Here is a 16,968-nt window from a genome sequence, read left to right on the forward strand (position 1 = left end):
GCTTCTAAACTTCGACATGTTATTATCATTTAACTGAGAAGAATTTCCCCACTGTGAGATTAATTAAGGATGAATTATTATTATTATTATTATTATTATTATTATTATTATTATTATTATTATTATATTCACTGGGAACATTTTTAAAAAGTGCATAATTGTGTATGCTCCATTCCAATATTGACTTTTAATACAACAAATATACTTTCAAGGGTGAAAGAAAATCTTTAACGAAAGATCATAATCATAATTACTGCAACAAATTCTATATCATGAACTGAAACGATAATAATAATGAAAACAATAAAAATAACAACAATAAAGAAAATAAGTTTGTTTTTTTTAAATAGAGGAAATAAGACGTGTTTATATAATATATAGAGCCTAATAATTATACTCTCAAAATAAATGCTTTGTCAACTTTTACACTCTTGGGTGCACTGTTGTTTTATAGCATGCTATAAACCACGCCCCCTTTCTACTCCCTTCTTGGTGTGATCAGACTTGACGAATCGAACCCCGATACGACGAATCGCTGCTCGGTCCTATCAACCCTGCTGCATCTACAGTTGACTACTTTGGCCTTAATGGTAGATTTTGGCTGCTGCTCTGTTGTTGTACTGTAAGCTATCAAAAACATCAAAATCATGCCCGGTGAGACAGCCGTTAAAATAATGTCCTTCCCGTGAACACAGGTACTCAAAGTTATCTTTTTAAACCCGTGTCCACGACTGATAAGGTAACTGTGCGCGTGAGCAGCGGTTAAAAAACGGGGTTCCGGGGAGTAGTTTTCGAGCCGAGGCCTTGTCGCAAACACAACTGCTCGCAAAGTCTCGTATAAACCGTCCGGGATTTCATGTTGAAGCCGTCAGGTTTCTGGTTCAAGTTGAGTGTCTCTCCGTCGGAACATGGACACTGATAAATTCAACTATGTTTACAGTTGTGACCTGGATATCAACGTTCAACTTAAGATGTAAGTTTTGTACTTAACGTCAATCAGCAGTGTTACTAATCTATCTTGTGACTTAACAGGATGCGCTGTGTGTGTGTGTGTGTGTGTGTGTGTGTGTGTGTGTGTGTGTGTGTGTGTGTGTGTGTGTGTGTGTGTGTGTGTGTGTGTGTGTGTGTGTGTGTGTGTGTGTGTGTGTGTGTGTGTGTGTTTGAAAGACACTGTCTATTGACATGCGTGCTTTATTCTGACTTTACGCCATGTTTTAAACAGACTGTTTATCGAAAATCAAACAGAGTGAATGTCACTTTTCATCTTCCCAGAAGGGTGTATTCCAGTAGTTTGGAGATGTATTCTGACCGTGTACTGAAAACGGTACAATTAATCATCAGAAAATAACAAAAAACCTTCCAAGAAAAAAAAAAGTTTGCAAGGAAACTAGTTGGAGCGCTCCTAAAAAAACAACAACAACATCAGCAACAAGATATTTTGTTTCTCTCCTTCCTCACCACCCTTCTCATCCTCTTTTCTCTGCTCTTCCAGAGGAAGTTTAGAGGGGAAACGAGAGCAGAAGAGCTACAAAGGCCTGCTCGAAGACCCGATGCTGCGGTTCTCTGGCCTCTACCAGGAGAACTGCTCCGACCTCTACGTCACCTGTCAGGTGTTTGCTGAAGGAAAACCTCTCGCCCTGCCGGTTCGCACCTCGTACAAAGCCTTCAGCACACGTTGGAAGTGAGAACGCACCTCTTTGTGACATCAAATGAAGCAGTTATCCCCCCCAAAAAAAGTCTCTGTAATGTTTATTAGAATATTGTTACCACCAAAAACCACCTCCCTCATTGTGCCCTATTTATGTATCTATTTACAGCTGGAACGAGTGGTTGCGGCTGCCAGTCAAGTACCCAGACCTTCCCCAAAGTGCCCAGGTTGCACTCACAGTGTGGGACGTCTATGGGCCCGGCAGAGCCGTTCCCGTTGGAGGAACCACTGTCACCTTGTTTGGCAAATATGGGTGAGTCTAAACTCTCACTGCTACTTGTGGTTTGTTACTGACACAATAGAACAATGATGCACAATTCGGTGTTTTGCTACCAGGTTGAACGATCAGCTTTTGAGTTCACCTCACAGCTAAAACCACAACAAAAAAAACACTGATAAGTGGAAAGGAAAACACCCCTTCCTGTTTTCTTCTAGTATGTTCCGACAAGGGATGCATGACCTGAAGGTTTGGCCGGGCGTGGAGGGGGATGGAGGAGAGCCCACCACCACACCAGGACGCACCAGCAGCAGCCTGACAGAGGACCAGATGGGCAGGCTCGCCAAGGTACAATACCGTATGTGGGTGGACAGGAGAACAGGGTTAAGGATTGGGGAGGATAGGATTTCGTGTGTGTGCGTGTGTGTGATTTAATTACCGAAAGGGATATTAAGGCAAAGAGATATGCTGATGGAGGTTGAACAAGAAACATTGTGTGTGTGCGTTGGTGAAGGAGAGAAACCCACAGATACAAAGTGGTGTCTATACCATCATCTGTTCCAGGGCCCTGACCTGGAGGTGCTCGGTGATGTGAGTACAAGTGGAGGAGTTAGCGTTGGCAATGCAGAATGTGTATGTGTGTGTGTGTGTGTGCGTGTGTTAAGAAGGCCGTGGTCCAAATGTATTTGCAAATCACTCGTATCACGCACTCCTTAAAGGAGGATTATAGCCCATGAGAACAATCCAGACTGTGTCTGGGAAGTTTACATCAATGATTTAAACGTGAACATACTTCCTTCATCTGTTAAATCCCTGAATACTTTGCATTGTTCTGTGTGGGAAACCCGCATGTTGTATAAAGCCATTCGGTGCATTTACAAATACACTTTGACCCACATTCTGGTGTGAACACTTGTCTGTCGAGGTGTACGGCTGCATTCTTGAGAGCATCACACGCATTCATTTTGAGGTTTTCCAGCCGTTGTCATCCGTCAGTATATTTTATGTAAGTGTGTGTGTGCATGTTTATGTGGACACACACAAAAAAGAAATTGTGTTTGTCAACTTGTTGAAACTCTTTGTAATATTTAGTGGAAAGCGACAGGGATTTCATTTAATTTTAACGCCATCTGAGTGGATTTGTTATTATTATTGAATTAATAAAATAAAGAGATCAATTGTTTTATTAATCCTGAGTGCAGTTGACGTAATCATATCCAACGTTTCTTTTCTCGGCCGCTACCAAGTTCATATGTTGTTTTAAAGAGTGAGTACTAATTCTAACCAGCTGAGTTGTGGGCTTTCTGTTCATGGCCAAATAAGTGCTTACATTCCCGACACCCACGCTGATTGATGAGTGGATTGGCTGCTGAGTGTGTGTGTGTGTGTGTCCAGAGGTGCTGGATTGGCTGCTGGCACTGGATTTGTGCATGATTGGTTGAGCTGTTTTCACATTAGCCGCCATGCTGTGACCAGTTCTGCTGAAACCTCAACCTCCTTTTTATTATTTAGTATTTCGGTAAACCGTTTTCTCGTTACCCCGACCCTCTTTCTTCTTCCTCCTCCTCCTGTCTCGCTTTCGTTCTCCATCCAGCTGACGAAAGCCCATCGACAGGGCCACATGGTGAAGGTCGACTGGCTGGACCGTCTGACCTTCAGAGAGATCGAGATGATCAACGAGGTGAGTGTGTTTGAGCTGGACTGCGTTTCAAAAACAGCAACAAAATGACAGGAAAAATACATTTAGCTCCAAACTGAAATATCTCAACAGCTACTTGATGGATAACTTGTACAGACATTCAGAGGATGACCGATCTCCATAATGTCATGTATGTTTCTACAGAGTGAGAAACGCAGCTCGAACTTCATGTACCTCATGGTGGAGTTCCCCCGTGTCAAAACAAATGACAAGGAATACAGTATTGTCTACTATGAAAAGGAAAAGGTATTTTATTTTATTTTTACATTTAAATCCATATAACGATGTGTATTTTAAAGTGTAACGTAGCTGATTGGTGTATTTCACTCTGTGCCCACTCAGGATGGAACCGATGCATCATCTGTTCCTACCAGCTGCGACATCGTCAAAGTTCCTGACCCACAGATGGGGATGGTGAGAGGACACACACACACACACACACACACATACACACAAACCCACTTACACTGTGGAAAGAATGCATTTACAATGGCTTTGATATTGTTGATAATGTGCAAAACACTACATAATTAATTATTGACAATTTATGTGAATTTCATGTGCAAAAAAACAATACTATAGCATGCTTCCATTATAGTGTATTTATATATATATATATATATATATATATATATATATATATATATATATATATATGCAGTATTTTCCAATAAATAGTCTTTCTACAGGAGAACCTGGTTGAGAGCAAGCATCACAGACTGGCTCGTAGCCTCCGCAGTGGGCCGTCCGATCACGACCTGAAGCCCAACGCGGCCACACGTGACCAGCTGAATGTAAGCAACAAGCGGTCTAGTTTATATATATATATATATATATATATATATATATATATATATATATATATGTCCACCTCTAATTCAATCTAACAGCAGAAAGTCAGCAAGTGTATTTATGTAGAATTCTTCAAAAGCCGATGTCACAATCAAAGCATCATTTTACAGATGCTTTGAATGTAACTTGTACACAAATATAGAAAATCAACGATCATTTCTTCAGTGTCATGCTCAGTTGAAGCTCTTTTTATTTTCAGGATGAAAGAAGGATATCAAGGTATTTTAACCTAAGCAGATAACGCTAGTGATCATTCAAGCACATGCAGCCGTCTCAGGGCCTCCATGACCTTTATTTTGAAAAGATGATCCCAGATGTCATATCGTTTGTGATCCCTGGGTAATTCTTTACCATGTTCGCTGTATAATGCACTGACATTTGATTTGTGTGTGTGTGCACCAACAGATCATCGTGAGCTACCCTCCCACCAAGCAGCTGAGCTCTGAAGAACAGGACCTGGTGTGGAAGTTCAGATACTACCTCACCACGCAGGAGAAGGTGGGTGCTGTTTCTGATATTCCGCTCCACCATAACCAAGTCTGCTGAAGTTCCTGTTCAATGCTTCCTCCTCCTCCTCCTCCCCCTCCTCTTCCCCCTCTTGCTACAGGCCCTCACAAAATTCCTCAAGTGTGTCAACTGGGATCTGCCCCAGGAGGCCAAGCAGGCTCTGGAGCTGCTGGGGAAGTGGAGGCCGATGGATGTGGAGGACTCCCTGGAGCTGCTGTCCTCCCAGTTCACCAACCCGACTGTCAGACGCTACGCTGTGGAACGCCTGCAGCAGGCAGATGACGAGGTAGGAGGAGCGTATACCATCTCCGGTTATGATTGATGGATTGCCTCCACATTTTTTAAAATTGAACACGTGTTTAATGAATTTGTTTAAACCAGAGCTTTGAATTGCGAATGTGAAGTACTTTGTGAATAAACTCTTTGGCATCGTTATTCCCGTCTCCTCGTTCTCCAGGACCTCCTGATGTACCTCCTCCAGCTGACTCAGGCGCTCAAGTACGAGAACTTCAATGATATTCAGGGAGGCTTGGAGCCAGGTAGCAAGAGGGACGGCCAGGGACTTTCAGATGACTCGACACTGGACAGGTCAGTACTTGGATGAAACGTAATATCAGCTACTCCGTCTGTGGATCATAAATCAGTCGGCAGCTTTGACAGAAGCAAGACACGTGTGGAGGTTCTGTTGTTGTGTAACAAATTACACTGAGAAGCAAACCCCCCCCCCCACGGGATTTTTTTCTTTTCCTGTTTTCACGGCCTAGATCTAAATTTACCCCAGATATATTCTCACTGGTTGGGAGAGTAGTTTCGACATTGCAGAATTTAATTATTTTCTTTTCAGAAGCCTTAAGGTATTATGATTTTACTGGCGTGACTCTGTGGCGCTCTGGCCAGAATCTGGAGGTACTGACGGTCGTTACTGAACACACACGCCATCTCATCAGTTTGTGTAAAAGTGCCCTTTTTAAAATGAAATAAAATAAAACTTGACTAGACTGTTGATGGTTTCTTTTCACACTTTCTGTAGTTCCCAGAACCCGTCTGGCACATCTGGAGCTGCCACTGCCACGCAGAAAGGCAAGGAAGTTTCAGAAAGCGAGAGTTCAGAGGTAAGTAAGTCAAAATGTTGACCTGACTGTCCCCACATGGACAACCACCAGTCTTTAAAGCAACAGGGAGTCAGAAACACAGCGTTGTGCCAGCAACGTCCAATGCATTCTGGTTCCAGAGCAGACGCAGCCTAAAAACAACCTACTAATATATTAGATTCAGCCTGGCGTTGACGTCTTCTTGTGTCTGTGTCTTTGTAGCAAGACTTGTGCACATTTCTCATCTCCCGTGCCTGCAAGAACTCCACACTTGCCAACTATTTGTATTGGTGAGTAGCAGTTCAAACCAGCGTTGTTTATTATTTCAAAAAATGTCCTTGTGTTTACATTCGTGTGTGTGTGTGTGTGTGTGTGTGTGTGTGTGTGTGTGTGTTCTTCTTCAGGTATGTGATTGTGGAGTGTGAGGATCAGGACACCCAGCAGAGAGATCCTAAGACTCACGAGATGTACCTGAACGTCATGAGGAGGTTCAGTCAGGCTCTACTCAAGGTCAGGAACTAAGGAAATAATACTGTGCGTAGGTGTAACAATTATTGTATTATTCTTTATCATTCTCACTTCCCTTTTCTCTCCAGGGTGATAAGAGCGTGAGGGTGATGCGGTCGCTGTTGGCTTCCCAGCAGACGTTCGTCGACAGACTGGTGCAGCTGATGAAAGCCGTGCAAAGGGAGAGCGGAAATCGCAAGAAGAAGGTAACAACGGGAATACCCACGCAATGCAAATGCCTGTCAAACCTTTTACAATAGAGTTTCTCCCGAGTTTTACGAGTTGTGTTAACGGCAGCGTCCCCGTGTGTGTGTGTGTGTGTGTGTGTGTGTGTGCGCAGACGGAGCGGCTACAGGCTCTGCTGGCTGACAACGAGAAGGTGAACCTTTCAGAGATCGAGCCCATTCCTCTTCCTCTGGAGCCTCAGATCAGGATCAGAGGCATCGTCCCCGAGACCGCCACACTCTTCAAGGTACAGCAAGAGCAACTTTCATCCTCACAAGTCCCTTTATCATCTGTTCGGCTTTGTCGAGTTTTGAACGAGTATCTGTGCAACAAATTGTTCGTGTGTGTGTGTGTGTGTGTGTGTGTGTGTGTGTGTGTGTGTGTGTGTGTGTGTGTGTGTGTGTGTGTGTGTGTGTGTGTGTGTGTGTGTGTGTGTGTGTGTGTGTGTGTGTGTGTGTGTGTGTGTGTGTGTGTGTGTGTCAGAGCGCTCTGATGCCAGCGAAGCTCATCTTCAAGGCTGAGGATGGAGCCATGTACCCAGTTATTTTCAAACATGGAGACGATCTGAGGCAGGATCAGCTCATCCTTCAGATCATCTCGCTCATGGACAAAGTAAGATCACTCGTAAACTGGTTTACGAATGGGAATCGGTGGTGGTTCTAGTTTGATTTGATTCCACCACCAGCCACTTGTATTGATTTATCCCTTCGGGGTTTCTTTCTTTCTTAATTGGCAGAGCTTTTCGTGTAATGTTGTAAAATATATATATTTGTTTTGTTTTTTGGGGGTTTCTAGCTGTTGAGGAAAGAGAATTTAGACCTGAAGTTGACGCCTTACAAAGTATTGGCCACCAGCACCAAGCACGGTGAGAAGTCGTTACTCATCACTCCATTTGGTAGACAAGTGGCTCCCATAGCAACACAATAAATACAGCAATAACAAGTTAATTTGCGAAATATTTGGTTAAAAACATCAAATCTCTTTTATTACTGTTGTATCTAAAAGTAATTATATTCTTACTCCAGGTTTTATGCAATTTGTTCAGTCGGTTCCTGTTGCTGAAGTCCTGGCTACTGAAGGCAACATCCAGGTGAGCAGAGGTGTAGAAACAATCCGGATAAAATGACCAACGACGTCATCTGTCCAGTTTATTCACGTTGTTTGTTTCGACAGAGCTTCTTTAGGAAGCATGCGCCGAGTGAAAAGGGACCCTACGGCATCAGCTCGGAGGTGATGGACACCTACGTCAAGAGCTGCGGTGAGTCCGATTTAAATATTGAATCTAATGGTATGCTCTACCTGCAGAAGACAGTCTAACCCCCTCTCTCACTGCACCCTTCCAGCTGGTTACTGTGTCATAACATACATCCTCGGAGTGGGAGACAGACACTTGGACAACCTGCTACTGACAAAGACCGGTGAGGCAAACGGCTTGTAGATGCTGGTTTTTATTATTCTCCTACTTTCATGGAGCAGCTTTAGAATATTACCTCCTCCCTTCATTCAGGGAAGCTCTTCCACATCGACTTCGGCTACATCCTGGGTCGAGACCCCAAACCGCTGCCCCCGCCTATGAAGCTGAGCAAAGAGATGGTGGAGGGGATGGGAGGCATGCAGAGCGAGCAGTACCAGGAGTTCAGGAAGCAGTGCTACACCGCCTTCCTGCACCTCAGGAGGTAAGAGGCCGGACACATTTATACACAAGAAAATGGAAATGATTTGGAGAGGACAGTCGTGTTTTTAACCTTTAAAAAAAGGTTTCTTGTTGGTTTAAGTTGTGGGATTCTAAAAACTTCCACCACATACGTGCTGTGATGAATTATGTGTTTCCACCTGATTTTTAGACCAGTTTTTAGTTTGATTTCAGCCTTTTGGTTTAAAGGATAAATATTCAGCATTTGGAGCATTAATATAGCAGCAAACAACTATTACCTATGTAAAGATATAGAGGAGTAAAGTGTACCAGAATGAAGTCCCGCTGTCTGTGTTGTCATAGCGAGGCCGGCTGCGCGTGGTTTTAGTGCATGTGAGCGTGCCCCACCGGTTACAGCTGATAATGGCGTCCCAACCGACCACCCACCCTCCCCCCTCAGAAAAACACTGTTGGTCAAATTCCTTGTATGTGCAACACAGGTTTTATAGTAAATTACCATTAAAGTTGAACCATTAAAGTATAATTGTGCTTCTTCCCTCCTTTCTCCCCACTCCCCCAGATACTCCAACCTGATCCTGAATCTGTTCTCTCTCATGGTGGATGCCAATATTCCTGATATCGCCTTGGAGCCCGACAAGACCGTCAAGAAGGTACGTTTTGTTGACGCTGGACAAGAAGAAATGCAAGAAATACTTTGAGTGGCGTTTTAGGTGTCACACCAGATTGATGGGGGGGGGGGGTCATTTAGCAGAGCCAAGTAATTCCACTGGTATATCTTGAATGTTTTGAAATGGACCCTCAGGTGCAGGACAAGTTCAGATTGGACCTGTCGGACGAGGAGGCCGTCCATTACATGCAGAGTCTGATTGATGAGAGCGTGGGCGCTCTGTTTGCTGCTGTGGTCGAGCAGATACACAAGTTTGCTCAGGTATGTTTACACAAACACACACACGGTATACTTAAAGAGAATTATTTCTATGTATTTCTTCTTCGTTTTTAATACATGCACAAATGACTAAACGACTACATTTGACAACACATGCACAGCGCTAAGAAAACACAGCTGCAAATAGAGAATCCAACCAAATATAGAAACTGCTGCAAGAAGCACAACGGACACCGTTTCCAGGGGGACACTATAAAGTGAAGCACAACGGACACCGTTTCCAGGGGGACACTATAAAGTGAAGCACAACGGACACCGTTTCCAGGGGGACACTATAAAGTGAAGCACAACAGACACCGTTTCCAGGGGGACACTATAAAGTGATGCACAGGATTGTGCCCGATTTACGTTGTTGAAGTCGGCTGAACGCAAGTGGTGAAAATATGCCAAATTATACCTTTTTTTTTTTTCTTCTCCCTGGCAGCAAAACGTGTCCCAGCCGTCTCACTGTATTTGCAGCGTTTCTTTTCTAAATACTGCGCATGTGTTGTCAAATTGGTCTCAAGCCACCGAACGTTGTTTCTCTTTGTGGGTCTAAATGTGAAATGTGTTTCAGGCTTCTTTGATGGATCATCTGCAACGGATAAACCTGATGCCAGTGTCATTTAATTATTTAAAAATAATTGCATGCGTAAAAATAATCTAAAAAAAACTTTGTCCCCATCACTATTCAGTACTGGCGCAGATGAGCCGAACCGCATCGAACCATTTGCAGCCGATGGTGTGGCTTCGACTCGACTGACGCCGTGTGTGTGTGTGAAAAAAAGAAAGAAACCCAATGACACTGTTAAAAAGGCCAAGATTGCACTGCCAACCTTTCCTGCAAGATGGTTGAACGAGGACACGGCGTCTTTGTTTGCTTATGTATATACGATGTATATTAATTATTAAATGAATGAATGAAGTGTATGGCCAAATAAAAAGACTGTTGATACAAGTCAACGCACCGGCCATTTGTTTGTATTTTTTATTTTTTAAGCCCAAAACCGTGCTGCTAAGCAGCGTTCATGGCGCGCAGCGCGCTTCTTAATTGAGCATTGCTGACCATCTGTGGACGGTCACACCGTCGACGCTGGGGGTAGAAACATCGAACCCCCAGAGGGTCGGTGAGTCAGCGAGTGACTAAGCATTTCCTGCCAGACATGGAAAGGAGCGCGTTGATTTAAGCACATTACATTTCCTAAAATATCTTCTATTCTGACATGTGTGAAATAACTCTTTGTGTGTTATTAGCTGCCACAGATTAACTTTAAAAGAAACTCAGTAAAACCTTAAGCTCAATAAAACAAGGACACAATTTAGAGCTTTACTTCATTTATTTTACTTAGAAGTAGTCCGATAACAATTTTAACATTATTTTTGATACTCATACATGACGTATCAGCTGTAAAGCTAGTAGTGAGTGTTGGTTTAAACCTACTGCTCATATCACCAATGTAAAAGGTCAATTTCAAGTGCAAAAATGATCTGAAATTATAATATGACTAGAAACAAGCCTAACAAAGTGACATCAGAACACACACAAGCTGAATTAAATCCACTTTAGTGGATATTTTCATAGAAATTGATATAAATAGCAAAAATTAAAAGGAAAAAAAGGGTTGACCATGTTCCACTGTTGTGTAGTCAGGTGCTCATTTGCCATTGCCAGCTTCTTGCTTCATACATTAATCGCTCCAAGCAAAAGAAGCTCTAAGCTTATTAATAAAAGCCATGCACACTGGCTCTTACACGGAGCTTTGGATAACCCCCAAGGTCTCTGTGGACTCTGGAAAAGGTAGAGAGGGGGAAACAAACAATGCTTGGATGGCCAAAATCCCAAATGCTCCCCAATGTTGCGGAAAGAATGCAACACCAGCAAAACAGAAGGCTGAAGAGCGAGATTTCAAGATGTTTCTTGATTTCACGCAGGAGGCCGGATGAGGAGTCGGTCACGGGTAAGAGGCAGCGGAGCGCCAATGGGGCAACTGAGTCAGACCAATGAATGATAGAAAAAACTGTCCTCCGTTATCACCTTGGGGGGGTGGGGGTGGGGGGGCATGCGCAAGTCAGACGTTCTTGTTTATGAAGCTCATGGTTTGGACGAGCCGATTGAGAGTTACTGGACCTCGGCACACAAAGCGGGAAGAACCGCAACCAGATTTAGATTTTTCACTGAATCAGTTGTACATGCACAGAAGAAAAAAAAACAGCTCCTTTTGGAAACACGTAAACTACAATAAACTATTTCTGCTTCATTGGCGATTCTCACTCAGTCGACTCGTATCGAACAAAGCGGTCAGAAGAATGTGCTTATAAAACCACCACTAAACAGAATTACACGTTAGAGGTCATCTGGTGGCTCTCCAGATTGGGGTCATGACCTTTCATCTCGCTAGTATTGGACGACCATTCAAGGTCCATAAGGCATGAATGTCGGAGGTCAAGTATGGACCAGAATCTTCAGAGATCCATCAACTCCCAGGCCAGATGGGATATGACCTTCTTCCAGCCAAGAGGCGTCCAAGAGGCATCAGAATATGTTCCAGGAACCAATTCAACTGTCCCCCCTTTTCAACACCCCCAAAAAATATTCGGGCCGCTTAATTGTCATTAACCCGTATAGAGCAACACTCACGGTAATTTGTCTCTCGGCAATCTTTTACTCTGTCAATCTCCATTTGTCCCAAATGTCTCATCGGCACAGAAGTGGGATGCTGATACCAGGGTTGGGGCCTTGCTCCAGCTTCATCCCTCCGGTGTCCCAGTAGTCTTGATGGAGAGGATCACCGGTGTGTGTCGAGGTCTGGTTTTGGTTAGAGGGGGATTCTATGGAGATTCGGTCGTCGGCAAATTCCAGGTGGATGTCACAAGGGTCGATGGGCACTGAGGCAACGGGGAGCACAGATACTGGATCCTGAACAAACGCCTCGATGAGAGGAGATAGAAAACGAAGATGACACATCTGTCGTATTGGGCAGTTGATTTTGAAACAATGAATTTCCGAGACAAAATAAAACAAAACCGGAAGCTTGGGTTGATTTTCCTCCGTCGGCGGCGTTTCTCTCGGTCGACTCAGAAACACAGTGAGGAGTGGAGAAAGCAGCAGAGAGGTGAGCCCGATTCCCAGAAGCAACGCGGGCAGCAGACCTGAGAAAACATAGTACAGGTGGAACAAAACACAGTACAGGTGGAACAAGACACAGTACAGGTGGAACAAAACACTGTATAGGTGGAACAAGACATTACAGGTGGAACAAAACACAGTACAGGTGGAACAAAACACTGTATAGGTGGAACAAGACACAGTACAGGTGGAACAAAACACAGTACAGGTGGAACAAGACACAGTACAGGTGGAACAAGACACAGTACAGGTCGAACAAAACACATTACAGGTGGAACAAAACATAGTACAGGTGGAACAAAACATAGTACAGGTGGAACAAAACATAGTACAGGTGGAACAAAACATAGTACAGGTGGAAAAAAACACAGCACAGGTGGAACAAAACAATGTACAGGTGGAACAAAACACATTACAGGTGGAACAAAACATAGTACAGGTGGAACAAAACACAGTACAGGTGGAACAATACATAGTACAGGTGGAACAAGACACAGTACAGGTGGAACAAAACACAGTACAGGTCGAACAAAACACATTACAGGTGGAACAAAACATAGTACAGGTGGAACAAAACATAGTACAGGTGGAACAAAACACAGTACAGGTGGAACAAAACATTACAGGTGGAACAATACATAGTACAGGTGGAACAAGACACAGTACAGGTGGAACAAAACACAGCACAGGTGGAACAAGACATTACAGGTGGAACAAAACACAGTACAGGTGGAACAAAACATTACAGGTGGAACAATACATAGTACAGGTGGAACAAGACACAGTACAGGTGGAACAAAACGCAGCACAGGTGGAACAAGACACAGTACAGGTGGAACAAAACATAGTACAGGTGGAACAAAACACAGTACAGGTGGAACAAAACACAGCACAGGTGGAACAAGACATTACAGGTGGAACAAAACACAGTACAGGTGGATCAAGACACAGTACAGGTGGAACAAGACATTACAGGTGGAACAAAACACAGTACAGGTGGAACAAAACATTACAGGTGGAACAATACATAGTACAGGTGGAACAAGACACAGTACAGGTGGAACAAAACGCAGCACAGGTGGAACAAGACACAGTACAGGTGGAACAAAACATAGTACAGGTGGAACAAAACACAGTACAGGTGGAACAAAACACAGCACAGGTGGAACAAGACATTACAGGTGGAACAAAACACAGTACAGGTGGATCAAGACACAGTACAGGTGGAACAAGACACAGCACAGGTGGAACATAACACTGTACAGGTGGAACAAAACAAAACCACAGTACAGGTTAATTTGTGCTCCAGCTGGATGCTAAAGGTCATGATCTGGAGGATTTAACGGCCTCAAAGCTTCGAAAGTTAAAATGGGATCGGTCACCTGATTTGGAAACGGTCTGGACACACTGGGGGGCAGATTTCGGGGAAGCCGCCATGGAGAAGGTCGGGAAGGAGAAGTTGGCCACGGCGCAGTAGTTCTGACCTGGAGCCAAACCAGAGAAGTCCACACGGGACACCAACTCCTGGGTCCAAACCGTACGGCTCTGCAGGATCACAGAGCACTCGGCTTCTCAACATTCAAAATGGAGAAGCGATTCACCGGCACTTGGCTTATTTAGAGGCACCTTTGCGTTTCATCGCCTCGTCATTTTTTTTTTGCCTTAAGGATCATACACAAAACTTGACGTTTTGAATAAACGACAAGGTGATTTAAAATGGCAAAATCAGTGCTTTCTAGTTTTAAATTCCCCTTCAGGAATGGTTCAGATTAATTTACTCAGCATACCATTGCAGGCGTATACAAATATGCAGGATTTTACAGTGGGTTCAACGTTTCAATCTGGATGAAAATATTTTTTTACAGTTTTACTGGAGCAGCGTTTGTTTACTCAATGAGACTTCTAACTTTCAACTAGATATGCAGGTTGTTGGTTTTGTAAATATGAAAATCAACTTAATGTCGGACCTGGTACTCGGATTGATTGAGCTGGTTGTAGACAGTAACTGTGGTCCAGGGGTCAATCAGTTCAGAGAGGGGACAACACCTCCCCAGAGAGCACCTCCTGTTGGCCGCACAGGGGAACTGCACCTTCACCAGAAGCTGGTCGTCTTTCAAAGAGGCCGAGACAGATGGAGGACTGAAGGCTGGAAGAGGAAAGGGAGGCTGTTCGTTTTCATAATTAACATAAAGAAAGTGACCTGCAGGCTCTCTGCACACAGGTTGTTAAAAACGGTTGTAATGCAGGAACTGCAGACTCTCACTGACTGAAGTCGCTGTAGTCGAACTTGCGTGGCTTCATCCAGACGATGGAGATGGGGCTGAGGTGGACGCCCAGGCGAACCATGTTGTACAGCTCAAAGTTTGAGAAGGCATGCGAGACGTCACAACTGTGGGACGACACCCAAACGCACCACGGTACGTCCTGCCAGGGGTCCCTGCAACAAGAGTACACAAGATACACACACGAGTACACAGTCAGATATGGACCAGGGGTCCCTCCAACAAGAGTACACAAGATACACACAGGAGTACACAGTCATATGGAAAAGTATGTGTATTCAAAAATAAACTGAAATATACTATCCTCCAATCACAGGCTTTCGCTTCCACATGCACATGTCTGAGCAATATAAAGCATTCAGCAAAGATCAATGTACGATTCACATGAACGTTATAGCTGTAATTATGATGTATTTTCAACTATTCTTCATTGATTCCATTTAAAATGTACAAAGATTGCACATTTATTATAATCAGCACTAAATACACATTTAATGATCAACCATACAAATAAAATGTACTGTTTTTGATCCCACACAGAGAAACTGTAGTACTGTCACAACAGTAGAAGTACTTATTATAGATATGTACCTTTAAAAAACTAGATTATATACATATTATATATCATGAGCATCTACTATTCTCACTAGAATAATATAAATATAAATAAATACACATACCAGTATAAACTATAACCATATGTGTATGGAAAATAAATTGTATGTTGCAATGAAACCTTAAATACAAAAACATTTGTTGTGTTTTCTGTTTTGTTGAAAATGCAAAAATAAATAAATACAAAAACATTTCAGGGAAAAAAATGTGGTTGTACTGTAGAGTTTTGTGTCTGCAAAGTTTTTGCAATTTGTAGCAACGACATGAAAACGTATGAACCAACAGGATTTGTCTCACGCACACAGACACACACACACACACACAGACACACACACACACACACAGAGGAGGACTTACCCCTGTGTCTTTGTCTGCACGGTATAGGTGGTATTAGGACTAGCACTGGGACAATCCCACCGCAGGAGGCATCCTAAGTCCAGTGATTCCACAGCAGTGTAGCAGACTGATCCAGTCGACCCTGGGAGGGTCACACGAAACACACACACCGAAATAGCACCCGGTAAGTCAGATTGTCACAACTTTGTTAACACTTGCAAGCGGCGACAGAGGAGCCAAATAATTTGGATTTATTCATTTTTTAAAAACACCTCAACTGCGACATTAACTTCAGTGCTCACCAGTGATCAGCTGGGCGACGACGACACACAAGCCCCATCCCACCGCGGTTGCGCCTGGTGTCTCCATGGCAACCTCTTGACCTCTGGTGAGATTGTGAAACAGCCTGGAAGTGCTGGAAGGGAAAGAGACTCCTTTTTTTTTTTTTTTTTTTCTCCTCGAAGCAGGACAACGCGGAGAGACACGCTGAGGAGACGCAGTGAGCTGCAGGGGGAGAGTGATCGACTGCGGGGTGGAAGGGGTGGAGAGATAAGGATTCAATTGAAGGCCGGTGATTTTGTTAAGAGAGCTGAAAGACCGTAATCTACTTAGGATGACGACGAGAAGTTTGAGAGACGGTTACAGGCTGGACGTTAACTCGCGTCATGATTTAAATATGATTTTGTGATGTGCTTTTTTTTCTTTCTTCAATTAAGGTTTTACTGTCCCCGTTTACTTGAACCATTTCTGTTCTTACTTAAAAATGTGACTATTTTGAATATTACCCTTTTGACATTGATTGTTATATAATAGATAGAATATGGAGAAATATATTCAAGTTTGTAATTATAATCTTTTCAACCAAATTCTACGTCTATTTTTTTTTTACAGCACAGAAATAACTGAAATGAGGTTTGTTATGTTTTCCTTCTCTAAAGTTAGTATATGTTGAGGCAAATTATGTCTTTGTTGCATGATTATGATTAAAATAATACAGCTTGGGCTAGTGGAAATGTAATTATTTATGGCCAAACTACCTGCAAAAGCAAAGTATTAAACAAATACAAATGTTGATGTGATGGTGGTAAGAAGTTACAAGTTATTACAACTAATCCTAAAAAGGGATTAATGGATGTCTCAGGGATTTCATGCTAATCCATCTAACAGTTGTTGAGATCTCTCACAGCTACATAACTAAATAAATAAAGCGGATACATGTCATG

The 16,968-nt window shown here is 43.2% G+C and overlaps 1 protein-coding gene across 4 annotated transcripts; it reads left to right on the forward strand.

Moving 5' to 3' along the window:
• The first annotated feature begins 567 nt into the window (after positions 1–567).
• pik3c3 (phosphatidylinositol 3-kinase, catalytic subunit type 3) lies at positions 568–10,348 on the forward strand. 4 transcript variants are annotated; one of them, XM_034557256.1, is made up of 27 exons: positions 604–695; positions 941–973; positions 1,493–1,681; positions 1,818–1,961; positions 2,144–2,273; positions 2,490–2,516; positions 3,520–3,606; positions 3,769–3,870; positions 3,967–4,038; positions 4,314–4,418; positions 4,882–4,974; positions 5,084–5,269; positions 5,441–5,571; positions 6,014–6,095; positions 6,297–6,364; positions 6,479–6,584; positions 6,671–6,787; positions 6,922–7,053; positions 7,290–7,418; positions 7,602–7,671; positions 7,832–7,896; positions 7,980–8,064; positions 8,150–8,224; positions 8,314–8,482; positions 9,020–9,110; positions 9,263–9,388; positions 10,081–10,348. In XM_034557256.1, exons 3-27 carry the CDS (start codon positions 1,551–1,553, stop codon positions 10,093–10,095), a joined length of 2,538 nt encoding a protein of 845 aa, XP_034413147.1. In that variant the 5' UTR covers positions 604–695; positions 941–973; positions 1,493–1,550; the 3' UTR covers positions 10,096–10,348. The 4 variants fall into 4 exon arrangements, with proteins under 4 accessions (XP_034413145.1, XP_034413146.1, XP_034413148.1 ...); XM_034557254.1 differs by having other exon boundaries at positions 568–973; XM_034557257.1 differs by lacking the exon at positions 941–973 and having other exon boundaries at positions 579–695.
• Positions 10,349–16,968: the final 6,620 nt, after the last annotated feature.

This window comes from Cyclopterus lumpus, chromosome 18 (genome assembly GCF_009769545.1).
Source record: "Cyclopterus lumpus isolate fCycLum1 chromosome 18, fCycLum1.pri, whole genome shotgun sequence".
NCBI lineage: Eukaryota > Metazoa > Chordata > Actinopteri > Perciformes > Cyclopteridae > Cyclopterus > Cyclopterus lumpus.

What these genes read in the sequence shown, in the direction of transcription:
- pik3c3 (XM_034557254.1), top strand. Translation starts at nt 909, where the DNA reads ATGGACACTGATAAATTCAACTATGTTTACAGTTGTGACCTGGATATC. An exon ending in ACCTCACCACGCAGGAGAAG is followed by an intron (nt 4,975 to 5,083) that starts GTGGGTGCTGTT and finishes CTCTTGCTACAG; the next exon opens with GCCCTCACAAAATTCCTCAA. An exon ending in AGACCGCCACACTCTTCAAG is followed by an intron (nt 7,054 to 7,289) that starts GTACAGCAAGAG and finishes TGTGTGTGTCAG; the next exon opens with AGCGCTCTGATGCCAGCGAA.